At 42.3% G+C, this 19,189-nt stretch overlaps 1 protein-coding gene across 1 annotated transcript; it reads left to right on the forward strand.

The window, feature by feature from the left end:
* The first annotated feature begins 1,240 nt into the window (after nucleotides 1–1,240).
* LOC138770423 (Fc receptor-like protein 5) lies at nucleotides 1,241–17,825 on the forward strand. The gene is made up of 9 exons (XM_069949527.1): nucleotides 1,241–1,427; nucleotides 1,528–1,785; nucleotides 6,881–7,162; nucleotides 7,247–7,525; nucleotides 10,116–10,391; nucleotides 10,478–10,612; nucleotides 11,372–11,443; nucleotides 12,615–12,640; nucleotides 16,960–17,825. Exons 1-9 carry the CDS (start codon nucleotides 1,241–1,243, stop codon nucleotides 17,086–17,088), a joined length of 1,644 nt encoding a protein of 547 aa, XP_069805628.1. The 3' UTR covers nucleotides 17,089–17,825.
* Nucleotides 17,826–19,189: the final 1,364 nt, after the last annotated feature.

Raw genomic sequence — 19,189 nt, forward strand, 5'->3', positions numbered from 1 at the left:
TCATTGAATAGCGGCCGCAGAAAACTGACATGTCAGTTTCTTGTGGCGCCACTAGGGATGGTGGCCAGAGTGTATTCCATGTGTATACACTCCGGACGGGTTTTTTTCTCAATCCCCGAGACAGTGTATTCAGGGGTGACCATAGCAGGTACCACTCCTGATAACTGTGACAAGTGCCTGAGTGGTGCTTTCAACATCTGACCTCCTTGGTTTCTGTTTTCTGGGACACTGCAATTGTAGACCACATAGACACAGATTGTGGTTTTATGGTGCTACATAAATGCTTGCTGGACACAGGAAATGTATACATATTTTTTCACCTTATGAAGAAGTTAGCTTACTTTTGTGTAAAGTGCCACCCATCTTTCATATGGCTTGCTTTTCTTTGTGTTTTAAGGACACAGAAAATATGACATTTTGTGGAGGCATTAAAATTTCATGGAAAACAATGAGTGTTATCCGCATCAGGATTTAAATTTTCATATTCGTTTGCATATGTCAGAATACAGCTCTATTGTAATTCCGTCTTTGTCCAAGTGACAATTACTGGCATTAACAATTTAAAGGAAATGAATAAGGGAACATTGGTATCAGCAAGAAATGTGGGAAAATAAGAATAAAAAAATAAAAAAACACTGAATGTGTCCACTAGGTCTAAACTGGCCAAGTACTTAAGGAGTAGAGATGAGCGAACCTGGAGCATGCTCGAGTCCATCCGAACCTGAACTTTCGGCATTTGATTAGCGGGGGCCGCTGAAGTTGGATAAAGCCCTAAGGCTATGTGGAAAAAATGGATATAGTCATTGGCTGTATCCATGTTTTCCAGACAACCTTAGAGCTTTATCCAACTTCAGCAGCCACCGCTTATAAAATGCCGAACGTTCGGGTTCGGATGGACTCGAACCCGAACCCGATTCGCTCATTTCTATTAAGGAGTTAAACCATTCTACAGTTATAGAAGTGTATACAGAATATAGATCTTTTAGGGCCTCATACTGAGGATCTTATATTATACAGGTTCCTTATAACAGAAGTGATTAGCCATGGGCTCAGAGATTTACCGGTAGATCTGGTTAGGGTGGACGGCGCATTATGTATGTCATGTGATCTCATTCTGTACTATGAAGAGGTATGAAGAATTCCTCTGTATAACACATGATGTCTTATAGGAGCGGCCATCAGTCCTGTGGTCATCTTCACTCCAGATTACGGGAAGATATTTACATCAGAGCGGATAACAATGAGCTGTGATGTGGCATCTACTATAGGAGAGGAGCTGAGGTATATATGGTACAAAGACTCTCATCCTGTATACAATGGGAAATCCTATACAATATACAATGCTGGAACATCACACGGGGGAAGTTACCGATGTGAGACCAGTAATGGAGGAAGAAGTGACCCTGTTAGACTGGATGTTAGTGATGGTGAGTAACTCTACCAGGTCACAGATATACAGACAAGGTAACACATAGACTGAGGAGAGATCATATATATCACCTCATCTTATATCATGTTATATTACAGATTGGCTCATCCTGCAGACCCCTCTATATGTCTATGAAGGAGATGACATAACGATTAGATGTCACCACTATCCTAAATACAAAGGAAAAGATACAAAGTTCTACAAAGATAACAGACTCATCAGAGACCGGGGAGATGCAGAATATCATATAGTAAATGTAGACGGGAATACGGCCGGAACATACAGATGTGTAAAGAAAGTCAATTCTTATGCACTGTATTATGAGTATGAAGACAAAGTTCCTGTATCAGTTGAAGGTAAATCCAGGATCATTTCTAGATGAATTATTTGGCAACATTTGTACAACTATGATGGAATAACATTGTGTCCTGAGGAGTCATCTGCAGATATTGGGGGACATTTACGAAACGTCTGCCTGAGGCGTATGCCAGGGAGAAGGTGCAGATTCGCCCTTTCTCCCTGGGGAACGACTGCCGTATGCCCCGCTCGCCCAATGGACGGGCTGGGGGAGCTTGGGGGGGGGGGGGCGTGGCAAGGTGGGGAGGAGATGTGGCGAGGCGTAAATCATGATCCAAATCCACACCTGCTGGAAGCAGGTGTAGATTTAGTATGCCGGGCGCAGGTTCGGTAGCCCGGCCGGCCGGATTCACTAAGAGGCGTGCGCCTCTTAGTGAATCTTGCCAGGGGAAAGGGGGGGAGCCTAATATAAGACCGACGTACTTGTAAAAGGGTGTAAATATACACCTGGTGTAAACTGCCCACAGCAACCAATCACAGCTCAGCTTTTAGCTCTGGTAGAATAAAAGAGGAGCTGTGATTGGTTGCTGTGGGCAATTTACACCAGGTGTATGTTTACACTCCCCCTGAATATATTCACAATTAGACTATGTCCAGTTCCTTAAAATCAATAGACTTTGCACACATCAGGCTATATGCCATACAATTCTCTGCTTATAAAAAACCAAAGTAGCTGTTTGAAGACCGCACATCCAAAGGAACTTCACTTTAAAGTGGTACTCCGGGCCGGGGGATATTTTTGAGGATTGCAGGGAAGGGGGTGGAAATTGAAGCCAGAGGTCACTTACCTCTCCCATTCCAGCGCTGGTGCCCAGATCGTGCTGCCCGGTACTCCGATCCCCATCCCGTGGACGCTTCCTGGTCAGAGCTGCCACATGAGACGTGATGTCTCAAGGCAGCTCTGCCAGTCAGAAGCCGGAGCGGGGTCCCAGCTCGGCCACTGAATGGCAGAGCTGCCTTGAGACATTACGTCTCATGCGGCAGCTCTGACCAGGAAGCGGCCACGGTACAGGAGTACCGGGCGTCGCAATCCGGGCACCGGCGCTGGAATGGGGGAGGTAAGTGACCTCTGGCTTCAATTTCCACCCCCTCCCCGGCGATCTTCAAAAATACCCCTGGCCCGGAGTACCCCTTTAATCTCACCAGTGCAATGTTTCGGCTATAGATGCCAACTTTCTCAAGCATCTATAACCCAAACGTTGCACTGGTGGGATTGCAGTAAAGTTACTTTGGATTTGCTGTCTCCGTACTGCTTCTCTGGATTGTCATATGTACCTGGGTCTAGTTTGGTGAGTTTAGCACCCACCCATCACTGAATATGGTGCTGCTAGGATTTGTATTGTTTTTTGGACTGCTTGTAACAAAGAAAGTCATGTAACACAAATTAGATAATAATTGACATTAACAATATGTCCACTCTATGTCAGCATTGTCATTGGCCAGCCTTCATATGTATTGAAAAAAAAAAAAACAAGTTTAGTAAAAGCTGAGGGCACTCACCGGAAAGTTGCAGTATATCTTTATTTCAACATGAAGTTACAGGTTTCAGTGGTGCATATCGCTATTCGGCAGACGCCAGACCACTTCACATAGACATTAGCAATAGCCATTTCGCGTGCATGCGCGCTTCATCTGATGATGGGCATCAATGTCTAGTTTGTCTATGTAAAGTGGCCTGGCGTCTGCCGAATAGCTATATGCACCACTAAAGTCTGTACTTCATGTTGAAATAAAGATATACTGAAACTTTCCGATAAGTGCCCTCAGCTTTTACTAAACTTGTTGTTTAAACTTATTTTTTCATCTGATGAAGCGTGCATGTGCGCGAAATAGCCGTCATGTCTAGTTTGTCTATGTGAAGGGGTCTGGCGTCTGCCGAATAGCCATATGCACCACTGAAGCCTGTAACTTCATGTTGAAATAAAGATATACGGCAACTTTCCGGTAAGTGCCCTCAGCTTTTACTAAACTTTCTGTTTATACTACACGACTATTGTGAGGTGCACCTCCTCCGATAAATTCATATGTGGCCCCGAGTGCGTTAAAGTCCAAGTGTATATAACACTACAGACTGGTGGATGAAGCAGTGACAGTGATTTTCCAAGATTGTGTGAAAAAAAAAAAAAGTTTGCAATTTAAATGTATTTTTTGTTTCTTCTTATCATATATAACGACTAGATATAAGGCCCCCTTCACACGTCCGGAAAATCTGTCCGGATTTCCTATCAGGAAATCCGGACGGATTTCCGGACTCATAGGCTAACATTGGACACGGACACCCTTCCGGATTTTTCCGGAAGGGTGTCCGTTCCGGAAAATAGGACCGGATTTTTTAGATCCTGTCCTATTTTCGTCCGGAAATCCGGCACGGACGCCCCCATAGAAGTCTATGGGAGCGCCGGAATCACGGGCATTTTCCTGATGTATATCAGGAAAGTGCCCGTGATTCCGGAATGGTAGAGAGCCAGGACCTCACCACGGGGCCGACCGCCCGCCCGCTCCGCTCGCCCGCAAGCTCCGCTCCGCTCTCCCGCCCGCCCGCCCGCAAGCTCCGCTCTCCCGCCCGCCCGCCCGCAAGCTCCGCTCTCCCGCCCGCCCGCCCGCAAGCCCGCCCGCCCGCAAGCCCGCCCGCAAGCTCCGCTCTCCCGCCCGCCCGCAAGCTCTGCTCCGCTCCGATCGCCCGCCCGCCCCGCTCGCCCGCCCGCCCCGCTCGCCTGCACCCCCCCCCCCCTCCCGGAAACTCACCACCGGCCCGCCGCATGCTCCGGACCTCCGACCGCTGCCGTCGCCCGGATCTCTGCACTGCACTCTGCCTGGACCTCAACCTCGCTCCCCGGACAGAGCAGGATCCAGGACAGGTGAGATTACCCCTTTAGGACTACTACTCCCACCATGCTCTGATGGAGTTGCCAGGCCATGATGGGAGTTGTAGTTCTGCAGCCTGTGGCCATCCAGGTTGCAGAAGTACAACTCCCATCATGGCTCTGCTGACAGGCCATGATGGGAGTTGTAGTTCTGCAGCCTGTGGCCATCCAGGTTGCAGAAGTACAACTCCCATCATGGCTCTGCTGGCAGGCCATGATGGGAGTTGTAGTTCTGCAGACTGTGGCTATCCAGGTTGCAGAAGTACAACTCCCATCATGGCTCTGCTGGCAGGCCATGATGGGAGTTGTAGTTCTGCAGACTGTGGCTATCCAGGTTGCAGAAGTACAACTCCCATCATGGCTCTGCTGGCAGGCCATGATGGGAGTTGTAGTTCTGCAGCCTGTGGCCATCCAGGTTGCAGAAGTACAACTCCCATCATGGCTCTGCTGGCAGGCCATGATGGGAGTTGTAGTTCTGCAGCCTGTGGCCATCCAGGTACACTAGGGGCTGTGTGGGTACCTGTGATTTATGTTGGCATACTAGACCATCTCATCAGGAAATCCTGAAGGTTTTTCCTGATGGTTTCCTGATGGTTTCCTGATGGTAAAAACGGATTACTGTCAGGAAATCCTGATACTATCCTGATGACATTTGAGGTCTCCTGATCAGGATTTCCTGACAGTAAAAACTGACACGGACGTGTGAATGGGGCCTAACCTTTTCATATGAAAACAAACTTGGTTATATTTGGTTATCCAGGCTTAGAAAAACATGGTCACTTTCTTCCAGAAGCACCATCACTCTTTATACTCATTATGGGTGTGGGGAGTTTTGCAATTGTAATGCCAAACACAACCTAAGGACCGGGCGGGGCTGCTTTTGCACATGTATGATCATGCATTGCTAAGTGAGTTTAGGATTATAGGTCAAATCTAGGAGAGGGAAGTTATAAACAACCTTATTGTGACTGGCAGACAGATGGTAATAGATAGGTAGGTACTATGGGAATAAAAACAAATATACAAAACAAATATACAAATATAGGCAAGTAGAGGGCAAAATGAAGGAAGGGTAAAAGGTTAAAAGAAGGGTTAAAGGTTAAATGATGTCAAAGGCGGCAGGGAGAAAGTAACAAGCAACCATTGCTTACCTCTCCCCGTGCACCCTATGAGCAGCATGACCAGCCATGAGACCTCAGCCGAATGGCATTTTCCCCCAACTGGCTGAGCGGACCGCCCATCAGCCAGGTCGTGAAGTCAGCTTTGCTGGAGATCACAGAGGCTGGCGGGGGTCCTGGAGCACTGATCCAGCACTGGAGAGGCACGGGGAGAGGTGAGTTAGTATTGTTTGTTATGTTCCCCTCCGTGCCCTGCCATTTGGAAATAAATCCTGAGGCCACACTTGCTTACTAGCTGCTGGGAGAAGGAAGCGACCTACAAACAATGTAGACAAGTGGGTAAGGTGTCAAACAATCGGTGGGGGATCAGTGAGAGCAGCTATATGCTTTTTGTGCATTTTATTTTTATGGGAACGTTGGAGTTCTTCTTTAATAAACCAATACACAGCTCCAAAAAATACAACAGAAAGACGGAATCATTTCAATATTGAAAAAAATAACATAATCACATACAGAACATGTAATATGATATATGGCACATGAAATGGTCAGTAAGTGAAAAGAATGGACCCCAAATCTTTAAGAAATTACAGATAAACTTCGCCACTGATATGACCTAGAATTTTACAAGAAAACATAGAATTTGTTAACCTTTGTGGGGGTCTACAAGACTTTGATTCTAAAACTAACATTTTAGTAGAGGACAGCGTTCTTCTTTGCCCAGTCTACAGTTATTCTAGACATAAGCAGCACAGGTAAATAGACAGGGATCAGTAATGAATGGGAGGCATAGCAAATTGTGGGGAATTGGTCTAAGCCTGCTCCATTTTCCATATTTTACATTTGCCATTACAATTATCTACACTGTGAAATAGGGCAGTATCAGACTAAAGAGCTGATGGAGATCATTGGTGCAATTGATATATAGAAGGAATTTTTAAGGAGTTCAGGGTGATTTAAAAAAGAAAATTGTATAGACATGTATTTCAACTAAAAGTCACCTCTACGTAATCATATGATTTTATGTTGTTGGTCAAAATACTACCAGGATGCTACTGCCTTCTACTCAATCCTCCCAGTAATATGTGGTTATCACTTTGTTCCTTTTCTAGAGCTGTTCACAACTCCAAGAATAAAAGTGACCCCAGACCCTGTGTTTAAGGAGAATAACATGACCATAACCTGTGAGACAAGTCTCCATCCTCATAGACAGAATACACAACTGCAGGTTACTTTCTATAGAGAAGGACAGATTGTTCTGGGATCTGGTGTCAGTGATATCTATGGAGTCTACAATGTTCAGCTGGAGGATTCTGGGAAATATTCATGTGAAGTAGAAACTACAGATAGGAGAGTAAGGAAGAGAAGTGCAGAGCAAGTAATCAAGATAGAGGGTGAGTATGGACACTGGGTATGTATGATACATCTGTTGACTTATTCTTTTATATCTATTGTATTTTCCCTCTCTTCCATCTTAGAGCTATTCTCCCATCCATATATTACTGTGACCAATTACTTGTATGAAGGAGATCACATGACCCTGACATGTAACACAACTCTAAGTCCATACATAAAGTCTACAGAAGTGCAATTTGCTTTCTACAAAGATGAACGGACGGTTAAGGAATTTAATTCATCTGACAAATACGAAGTTCAGTTCGCAAACTTGAAGGATTCTGGGAATTATACCTGTGAAATAAAAACCTCACGTAATTCTGCAATGAGGAGAAGTTATGGGTCTAACATATTGGTAAAAGGTAAAAACTCCAAATCTAAAAAAAATCTTAAAATTCTGTTCCTAGATAAAATAAATAAATGAAAAGGGGATTATGTAACTACCATTCAATGATATACTGGATATCACATATTTTCTACTACTTTTTCCTTTTTATGAACAAATTCTAAGAAAAATCAAAAGATTTAAGATCTTTAGGCGGGTCGTGGAGATGAGTATCCTCAACTGATCTAAAAGGATAGGGATGGCCAATTGGTTCCTGGCCTTCAAAAAACAACAAATGTTCTGCAGTAGAGATGAGCGAATGCGATTCGATCGAATAGGTGTTTGATCGAATATTGCGGTATTTGAAAGATTCTAATACAATCGAGTAGTGTGTCGAATACGCGGCAAACATTCGAAAGCCCTCCCATCGCACTTGGCGCTTTTTTTAATCCAATCACCATGCAGGGAGGCCATGAGGGACCCTGGGAGTACGCACGCAGCGCAAAAACTGCGTATGCCCTCATTGGATGAATGAACCACATGACCTCGAATCTTACATACAAGCCTCCCGCCTCTCAACTGCAGATGCGCTTTCAACCTAGTCAGGGAGAGTTCCACGAGCAGGGAGAGATAGGTTTTAGTAGTGTTTTGGCTAGGCAGGCTTACTACAGAACCCAAAATATATACATATACATACATATAGTGTCCCTGGTTTAGCCCAGTAAAAGGCACGTTAACGTTATACCTATTGTGCCAGTTATCCAGTTAAAGGCATGTGATACCTAGTGTGCCAGTTACCCAGTAAAAGGCACGTAATACCCAGTGTGCCAGTTGCCCAGTAAAAGGCACGTTATACCTAGTGTGCCAGTTGCCCAGTAAAAGGCACGTAATACCCAGTGTGCCAGTTGCCCAGTAAAAGGCACGTTATACCTAGTGTGCCAGTTGCCCAGTAAAAGGCACGTAATACCCAGTGTGCCAGTTGCCCAGTAAAAGGCACGTTATACCTAGTGTGCCAGTTGCCCAGTAAAAGGCACGTGATACCTAGTGTGCTAGTTGCCCAGTAAAAGGCACGTGATAGCTATTGCGCCAGTAGCCCAGAAAAAGGCACGTCATACATTCTGTTCCAGTAACGTTTGTACAGCATCACGCGTGATACGTGCGAATAACATGACGCTCTGCGGACGCACATTGGATTTATGTATGTAACACTGGGCAAGAAATACAAACAAAACGTGTGCACATTGCCATAAATGTTCCTAAAACGTTCGCAAATATTTCTCATTCGCAACTGCGGAGAGTGGCATTATACTGCGATTTTGGGGTGTTGCTTGCACCCAGGCATGCTCCCCCTGAAGTCACAGTGTCATTCCGGAGGTGTTGGCATTGTTTAGTGAGGTTTCATGGGGGACTTGGTGACCTCCATGTGGTCGAATTTGGATTTCCAAGTGCCGGGAATTTTTTTTCCCATAGACTATAATGGGATCGAGTATTCGTTCGAATAGTTGAATCTTGGTGCCTACTCGATTCAAATTCTCGAAAGTCGAATATTTCACTACTCATCTCTATTCTGCAGTTAAAAACACATTCATTTAGTTAACTGAGGGTTGCCGAGCAAAAGTTGCTCCCCACTATTGCCCTTGATAAGTTTGGGTCACAACAGTCAGAATACCACAATAAAAACTTTTAACATGTCCCAGTGTGTGTCCCTAGTAAGTACAATGTTTCTCCTGTAGTGCAACGTTTGTAGAAGCGCCCTCTTCATGCCTCCGTTTGTAGTGCCGCCAATCAATAATGTTGCCCCCTTGTTAGATGTTAGATGGGTTCCCCTGGCCGCAGTGGTAACATCATATTATCACGCTAGCCTATGTAGGGCCCTCATATGTGTAGCTCATAGGTTGGAGAGCCAGAAGTGTCTGCAACCTATGTGAGTGCATAGAAGAGCAAGGAGCGGACATCTCTCTTATCATACTACCCCGTTTCATGACAGTTGTTATTGATGGTTGCCCAGAGATCTGGAGCACCAGGCCAACAATCCAAGGCTTGTACCCTGAAAGTCAAGTGGGAAGCAAGAACTTGGGCACTGGCACATAGCTAATTCTTTTAACACTTGTAAGTTTTATAGCAAGAAAGGAAAGCTTAGAGCTTACTTTTTAACACTAAAGAAAAAATATATATACTCACTCCTCTTCTCACCCATTGTCCAGCGCTGCCATTGCTCTAGAGTTCCTGGTAAAATTGGTCTAGTAACAACATCTTACACTGAATGGGACAAAGAGGCCAATCAGTGACTTTAGTGGTCATGTGACCTCACTTGAGCACTGCTAGTGGAACTCCACAGTGGTGACAGTGCTGTAACGGGAGTATAAGGAGGGGTGAGTATGTTTGTACTAACCGCTGTTCTCTGCAAATTTTAATTGTTGCCGTAGTAAAAGCGTTAATACTAACATCTCCAATCTTAATTCACTACACAAATAGTCCGGAGTATCTGACAGCATACATTAATCTTATTTATTGTATATTGAAGTTTAGAAAAATATAACAAATCCCTCCATCATCCAAAAAATCCTCCTCCATGCTTTACTGATTTGTATAAATAGTTATTCTTGGATTATCTCGTACTTTTCTAGAGCTCTTCCCTCCTCCATTACTGACGGTATTTCCAGAGACGGTCAGTGATGGGGATACCATGACCCTAAGCTGTGACACTAATCTCAGTGGCTATAGACAGAACACAGATCTGCAGTATGCCTTCTACAGAGATGGGGTGAAGGTTCAAGGATTTAACTCTACTAATACATATAAAGTTCTGTTCATTTGGGTGGAACATTCTGGAACATATACATGTGAGATCCGAACATCAACCAGCAGTGTAAGGAAGGAGAGTCAGAGACTACACATACAAGGTACCATAATCGGTTTCTATCATCCTGCCTTGGACACTTCTATTAGCTAAATATTATCTAATGATGGGTATTGTGTCTCTCCACAGCATCACATGGATATTCTCTATTGACCATCCTATCTGTAAGTTCGGGGCTCTTACTACTCATCGTCATGACTTTTGTTATTGTGTACCTATTCTGTAAGCGTTGGTCATCCAAAAAGAACCCTCAACCAACAACAGGTAATAAAAAATCCCCACATCTTATCCATTGTTTGCATTCATTACAACTGCATTGCTTGTTATTGCTTGTTTTTAGTTTAGTTGATAACCCCCTGGATGAAAGAGCAGACACCCTTTGGTACCAAGGCTAACAACCGGTGTTAATAAATACAACGCTATTGAATAGGTTATTTAACTCTGTATACACTAAAAAAGAGGGAGGGGCTGAAGTGGGCGGGGTCAGTACCGAGGTAGGAGGGGCTAGTGCTGGTAACTCATCATGTAATGTACTGAACTGACTTACTGTAGATATGGTCCAAGATAAATTAAATAAACTGAATGTAACTTAAGCTCCAGGACCTTATGGATTACACCCAAGAGTTCTTAGGGAACTCAGTTCTGTAACTTCTAAACCCTTGTACAAATAATCAGCAATTCTTTGGTGACTGGTATTGTACCAAGGGATTGGCGTATGGCAAATGTAGTGCCAATCTTCAAAAAGGGCTCTAGGAGCTCCACAGGTAACTATAGACCGGTAAGCTTAACATCTATTGTAGGAAAATTATTTGCGGGACTTTATGAGAGACTACATCCAGGAATATACAGTATAGGGGGTAATAGTATTATAAGTGATAACCAGCATGGTTTTACTAAGGAAAAAAGCTGTCAAACCAACCTAATGGAGAACAAACTTCATGATGGCTAAACTTTTGTTTAATGTCAATGGTCGGATTAAAGAAGCACTTAAAAAAAAAAATAATTAAATTGCTCCCTTTTCAGCCGCTGACAACGAAAACTTTGTTGAAGATGAAGTCACTTATACTGTCCTTAACATGAAGAGGAAACCACAAAGTAAGTTATCTACTATATATACCTCCATCCTGTATCTTGCTGATATATTTAAAGGGGAACTCCGGATAAGAAAAACTTGTTTTCTATTAAAAGTACATTAAAAGTTATATAGATGTGTCTATACAATGTATTACCATATCTGTACGGTTCTGCCACACTGGTAGCTGATAGAAATCCAAGAAGTGAAGAAATATGGCCTCTGTGCCAATCCACATTGTCTTCTGCTCCTTCTGCTATCCCCCCTTAGGAGACAAATTTCCCATGCCTCTGTCTCACATTGTATGTGTCTGCTAGTCACAGGCGGATGATGCAGAGAGGGGGAGGGCGTGATTCACCATCTCTGAATGGCCAGAAGTGGGTGTTTTAACTTCGCTGATTGTGCAAAAGTCTACAGAGAAATCAGGGCTGTGTTCACACATGTTGGAGTGTCATTGCAGTACTGCAGCACCTGCACAAAAATGATGCAGCAACACAAATAGATAATGCTAAACAGCAGAGAGGATAAGAGCCGGCACTGCCAATCCCACCTGCACAAAAACAAGGCATAAACAGTGTATCCCATGTAAGATAATATTGGATAAAGTCCTTATTGTGGGAATCAACTTCAAAGATAAAAGATGTTTGATCATAATATGTGTGTGGAGATAAAAATAAAAAAAAATAAAAATATAATTTAAAAAGTTCTTTGCTTTATTCCAATATCAGCATTGCAGGTAGAGAATACAGGGTGCTGTGCGGGTGGGTGGGATCACAATGAAATGATAAAGTACTGCAAATAATTCAGTAACACAATGAAACTGCAATGTGTGAACACAGCCTAGATGTTCTGCAACAGCTTTGGGCGGGGAATAGGCAGGGTGGGGGACTGTGATGAACAGCTGGGGGAAAGCATTGCATTCTGGAACCTGTAGTACTGAGTACATCTGCTCAACCAGGAAGTGCAGAAACACAAAACAGAACAAAACCCCCAAAACAAATGGATTTTTGTTAGTTTCAAAACTGGGATAGATAGATAAGTATTGTTATATGCTTCTGCAGAAGTATCATTTTTTTCCCCTCTACCCGGAGTTCCCCTTTAATCAAATCAATACTTTTTGAAGATTTCCAGATGAATATTAATGGGTAATTAATGTATAGTAAATCTTATCATATTTTCCTTTTTTTTTTCTAGATAATTTGCCAAAGGACACTGAATCTGTAAGTAGCACAAATGAATGAAGTTATAAAAAAAAAATGTTCACCCTTGAGGATTTTTTTCAGCTTAATGGGGTTTGTGGATCAAAGAAGAAAAATCTGTACTAATGCTTTACATTGCTTTCACTATACTCCACTCCCTCTGCTGAGATCAGCACAAGAGTCAGTGGCCAATCAGTGACAGCAGTGATGTCCCGCCTCAGCCAGTGATTTGCTCAATGTCAGTGTCTAATGCCTGACAAAACAAATAGGTGTGGTGGGCACCGCAAATCACATATCAAAACATAGAGGTGAAAAAAATAGCTAGCTAAAAGACGACATCAAACAAAAAAAAGGAGATAAAGCGGCTAGACTAACAAGGAGTAATGCACACTCAATAGATTAAATAATGAAAAATAGTTTATTAACAACCAACAACAGCAGAAATGTTAAAACCACTTAAAAAGGCCTAATAGACTATAATGGAAATACACAACTGCCCTCACATTACACAGGGCAACAAGTAATGTGCCAGGTGGGGGAAACCCTCACAATGAATGTCCTGCCAATACCGCAATACACATTTCAGAAAACATAATAGAGGAACAAAAAGATCAAAGTATATAAATCAAATAATCAAAAATAAAGTAATACAATAATAATCTATTCCATAATAAGAGCAATAGCCGCAGGTCTATCCTGGCACACAGCACCTATACCCCACACCTTCTGTTATGCCGCCATAACTTCAACAGGAGCTGTGATGATCGACTGCTAATGTTGGTATATATATATATATATATATATATATATATATATATATATATATATATGCCAATACACAATTAGTTTCATAAATACCTACCATGGAGCGCACGCCATGGTGGAACGCACGGAATCGGAAGTGACGTAGTGCCAAGTCCGTTCACGTAAGCGCAATGCACAAATGATAAGTAAATATTAAGGGTCCAAAAATGTTAAAAAGAAAGAAACGGCGCCTGCACGGAATCAATCGGCGAAGCTATCCAATGTACAACCCTTGTAAAAAATCAAGCCCAATAGACTCACTGCATAATAATGGAGCGATCATGTGATCTATGCATCATGCTGTCTTGATTACATGGGAAACCAGTCCCCACTTATAAACACGTGACCAATGTGTCATCAGTCACGTGATGAAGATCAAACAAAAATCCCTTCTAAATAATCCTCGACCGGCTGTTCCCACAATAAGCCCATTATTATTGCTTATTGTGTGACTGTCATATATATGATTTTGGCAGCCGCTCGAGGATTATTTAGAAGGGATTTTTGTTTGATCTTCATCACGTCACTGGCTTCCCATGTAATCAAGACAGCATGACGCATAGATCACATGTTCGCTCCATTATTATGCAGTGAGTCTATTGGGCTTGATTTTTTACAAGCGTTGTACATTGGATAGCTCCACCGATTGATTCCGTGCAGGCGCCGTTTCTTTTTAACATCTTTGGACCCTTAATATTTACTTATCATTTGTGCATTGCGCTTACGTGAACGGACTTGGCACTACGTCACTTCCGGTTCCGTGCGTTTCACCATGGCGTGCGCTCCATGGTAGGTATTTATGAAACTAATTGTGTATTGGCATATATATATATATATATATATATATATATATATATATATATATATATATACCAACATTAGCGGCCGATCATCACAACTCCTGATGAAGTTATGGCGGCATAACGGAAGGCGTGGGGTATAGGTGCTGTGTGCCAGGATAGACCTGCAACTGCGGCTATTGCTCTTATTATGGAATAGATTATTATTGTATTACTTTATTTTTCATTATTTGATTTATATACTTTGATCTTTTTGTTCCTCTATTATGTTTTCTGAAATGTGTAGTGCGGTATTGGCAGGACATTCATTGTGAGGGTTTCCCCCACCTGGCACATTACTTGTTGCCCTGTGTATTGTGAGGGCACTTGTGTATTTTCATTATGGTCTATTAGGCCTTTTTAAGTGGTTTTAACATTTCTGCTGTTGTTGGTTGTTAATAAACTATTTTTCATTATTTAATCTATTGAGTGTGCATTACTCCTTGTTAGTCTAGCCAGTGTCTAATGCCTGACACCAGGAGAGTGTAACCAGTGATTGGCTGAGCAGGCAGGTCCTGTTCCGACCTCTTGTCTTAGAAACGTGAACAGTTGAGGAGAGGAATTATATAATAATAATAATAATAATAATAATAATAATAATAATAATAATTATTATTATTATTATTATTATTATTATTATTATTCCCCTTTAATTCTTCTTGTGGCTGCACGCAGGAAGCATGGTATCTTTTTAACCTTTGTCTGCACATCTGATAAAGGGTAGAAGTTTAAGCAATATGGTATTTGATGCATGTTTCAATTAATGGCAGGAACTTATCATGTAAAAAAAAAGGAAGTTCCATTATTAGATTTCCTACCGACACGTCACAGTGATAAGTCAGAAGATAACATTGGTGGAAGTTTTGTAAATTTCAACCATATTTATTTGCAGTTCAAAAAAAGTTGTGAAACTTGGTATTTTACCGTTAGAATTTCTAATACTTGGACTTGATTTAATTTTATGCCCTACACAAGGGATGAAGAATCCCAAGCTATTACATAGTAACATAGTAAGTAAGGTTGAAAGAAGACAAGAGTCCATCAAGTTAAACCTACAGAAACCCTACAGTGTTCATCCAGAGGAAGTCAAAAACCCTTATGAGGCAGATGCCAATTGCCCCAACAAAATGGCAATTAAAATAATTCCTGGATCAACGTATCACCAGAAATCTAGTGTCCATAATTTATAATATTATATTTTCCAAGAAAAGCATCCAGGCCTCCCTTGTGGCAGAGATTTCCATAGTCTCACTGCTCTTACAGTAAAGAATATAGAAAGTTCCATAGTCTCACTGCTCTTACAGTAAAGAATATAGAGAGTTCCATAGTCTCACTGCTCTTACAGTAACGAATATAGAGAATGCCATAGTCTCACTGCCCTTATGGTAAAGAATATAGAGAGTTCCATAGTCTCACTGCTCTTAGGGCCCTATTCCACCGGCCTATTATCGTTCGCATAATCGTTAACGATTAACGATCTCAGACCACCGCTATTGCAAAAGACCTGAAAACGTTCACTCATTTCCATGGAACGATAATCGTTACTTATGATCGTATTTGCGATTGTTTTTTCTTCGCTATATCTTTGCTCTTGCGTTCGTATCTACTGAGAACGACCGAATGACGTCTTATTCAATGCGAACGAGTTGCGAACGTTTTGAAAACGAGCAACGATAAAAATATGTCCAGGTCTTATAAAGCAATCAATAATTTCTCATTTGGTCGTTAATTGTTAACTGCTATTCAACCGAACTATTATCGTTTAGATTCGAACGCTTTAACGATAATCTGAATGATAATTGTCTGGTGGAATAGGGCCCTTACAGAGAAAAATCTGCATCTGTGCTGGTCGTGAAACCTTCTTTCCTCTAGATGTAGAGGATGCCCCCTTCTTTTGGTTAGAGGCCGCGGTTTGAAAAGATCACTACAAAGATCTTTGTACTGTCCTTTCATATATTTGGCTGGCTTTGGCTGCCCAAGCATGATGGAAATTGTTGTATTGCATTAGCTGGAGGGCCAAAGATTCCCCATCCCTGACTTACACCTTTCTAAGTAAAGGCCATATTATAAGGACCAATTATTGGCCTAACAGGCGGATATCTTACGTGTAGTAGGACCAGCAATCAGTATGTCATGTGCTACAGAAAATGACTTAAAATGTTTTCTCTAAGGTGAAGGTCACGTAGTTACGTGTGGTGGTGAAAACTATAAGTCACACTCATAGTGTTAGCTTTGGAACCTTCTAAGTACACACCAACAGACCAACAGTCCCGGCTGAGAATTGGTGTTTTATACTGTTCTTGTATCAGTATGGCCATTGTTCTGTGGAATGTCATGTAATAAATGCTTCAAAAACATGGGATTTTCTATTGGAGTGGTATCTTTGTGAAAAAGGCACATAGACCTTCCAGATACGGAAAATGAACGAGTCCAGCTCCCGGCAAGGTGGGATCAAGTGCATTTTTATTGTGTCTCCGTCACCGTACACACGTGCGGCATGCCCCCAACAGAAGCCTACGCGTTTCGGCTGCTAAACCGCAGCCTTAATCATAGACCTTCCACCCACTTCAATTTTTGCATTTTTATCGACATAAATTTCCACCCCACCAAATAACATAGACCTTCATAATTTATTTAATTAACATATCCATCTGCCTAGCATGCCCATCTAATAACTGCATTATATTCCTGTTGTAGAACACTGTCTATGCTGAAGTACGCTTCAATGCTAAACACCAAGTCAAGGCTCCTCGAGGAACGTGTGACACTTCAGCCGATATCTATCAGAACATCAGCTCCCACAAAGCAAATCATCTCCGGATGTGACCTTTAAGAATAAGGGACTTGCATCAATGATCTGTGAAATCCTAATACTGAAGAACATGGAGAGAACATGGTTTTATCCCTGTATAACTCACTAGTTTCACCACAAGAAAGACATCCTAGGTTCTACTACATCAGTTGTCCGTACAGAGATCTTTTTCATTGGGTTGAACCTTGTAGAATATACATAGTTACATAGTTAATACTGTTGAAAAAGGACACATGTCCATCAAGGTCAACCAAGAAGAGAATTGATGGAGGGAAGGGGGATAAAGAGGAACAACACGAGAGTGCTAGGTTAACTAGGAGAATACCCAAGTTCTTTTGAGTTCTTTTTTTTAGGTAAAGTTAATGTCAAAGCTATGGCAACATGGCAATGGGTAAACAGATGGTATCTAACAAGTAGTATCTAACAGATTAAATACATAATGCAACTGGGTATTTTTTAAAGATTTTAAAATTAAAAAAGGCCCTAAGGGCCAGTTCACATGGAGCAAAAGCTGCGGACCTCTCTGCCACGGAAACCCGCCTGCCTCAGTCTCATACAGTCTTTCTATCGGAGGGCTGTCAATTCTTTGACCGGAGAGCGACGGAAGCGGAATTCCTCTTTGGAATTCCAACTTTTTTGTTCTGTGTGAACTGGCCCTAAGATGGCAAACTCCTCCTAATGATTAGACTCACAAACAGTCCGGAATAATCCCTTTTTAGTATCCTGAAAGGTGAAGAAGTAATAGATTTTTGCTGGCCTTAAAGAGGATGTACCACCTGGGACATCCTCCTTAACCTAAACCCACTGATCGAACAGCGCCGGCACGGGGAAGCCGGTTTACGGACCGAGGCCAGTTCCCGTGCACAGCGCCGTTCTATGCACTGGAACCGGCCGGTGCTCAAGCACTGGAGGCCGATCGGGCTGCCCCCAGTGGGAGGGAATTCCCTCCCCTGTATGACATGGCTCCATTCATTCTAAGGGAGCCGCGTTATACAGGGGAGGGAATTCCCTCCCACTGGGGGCGGCTCGGCCTACCTCCAGTGCTTGAGCACCGGCCGGGTCCGGTGCATAGAACGGCACCGTGCACAGGAACCGGGCCAAATCCGAAAAACGGACCGCGGCACTGGCCTCCCCGTGCCGGGGCTGTTCGATCAGTGGGTTTAGGTTAAAGAGGATGTACCTGGTGGTACATCCTCTTTAAGAAATAATCTTAGTTTGAGGAGAAGCAATAGGATATACATTCTAGAAGGGGAAGCAAAACCCTATATGAAATGCTTTTTCACAACAATTAGTGTACCAAAACTAAAATAACACCCAATTTGCAATGAAACCTATTTTGTACTCTATACAGCTATTGTGCTTGTGTGGGCCTGCTTCTAGCTGTGTTTTTCACTGATCACTCTCCTTAACAGACACCTGCTATTCCTAAAATGGCTGATAAAGCTATGTGCCATAGGCTTTTATAGTAACTCTGACATCACCCCTGTACTGCCTTCTCAGTGGTTGGGAAAGCTGCTTACATGGCATTATGGGCTTCCCTGAGGTCGTTTGATCCTTCCTCCTTTTACTTTCTGACATTTGGCCGACTCTGTTTTAGGAGGTTCAGCAGCTATTTCCGCATATAACATACAGTGTCTTTTTATTTCATACTTTATTTAACTTTATATAACTATAATTTATTTTCTTTAAATGCTAATTTATCCTAGGTGATGGAAATATAATGAACGTATAATGATGAACATATAACATGAATGATGAACATATAATATGCATAAGAAACATTCTATGTCTATGTGCCAGATAACATGCAACTCACAGTGACCCCATCAGCTTGTACTTTCTTGTTTCCCAATCATACCACAATAAAATATATGGAAATATATCATATGCTATTTAAAACTATAACTGAACCCACAAAAAACAAGCAACCATAGCAAACAAGAGTAATGGCTCTTAGAAGGAAGACAAAACTTAAATGGACTACTGTATTAATAAAGGAGTAGTCCTTTACCACCCTTGACATACTGTAAAAGTAACACAAGGGCCTTAAATAGTCAGGACATGATTTGTGGTTATGTCGTGGTGATTGCAATAAACTGTTCCACCACGATGGGT

Source organism: Dendropsophus ebraccatus, chromosome 13 (genome assembly GCF_027789765.1).
Source record: "Dendropsophus ebraccatus isolate aDenEbr1 chromosome 13, aDenEbr1.pat, whole genome shotgun sequence".
Taxonomy (NCBI): Eukaryota; Metazoa; Chordata; class Amphibia; order Anura; family Hylidae; genus Dendropsophus; species Dendropsophus ebraccatus.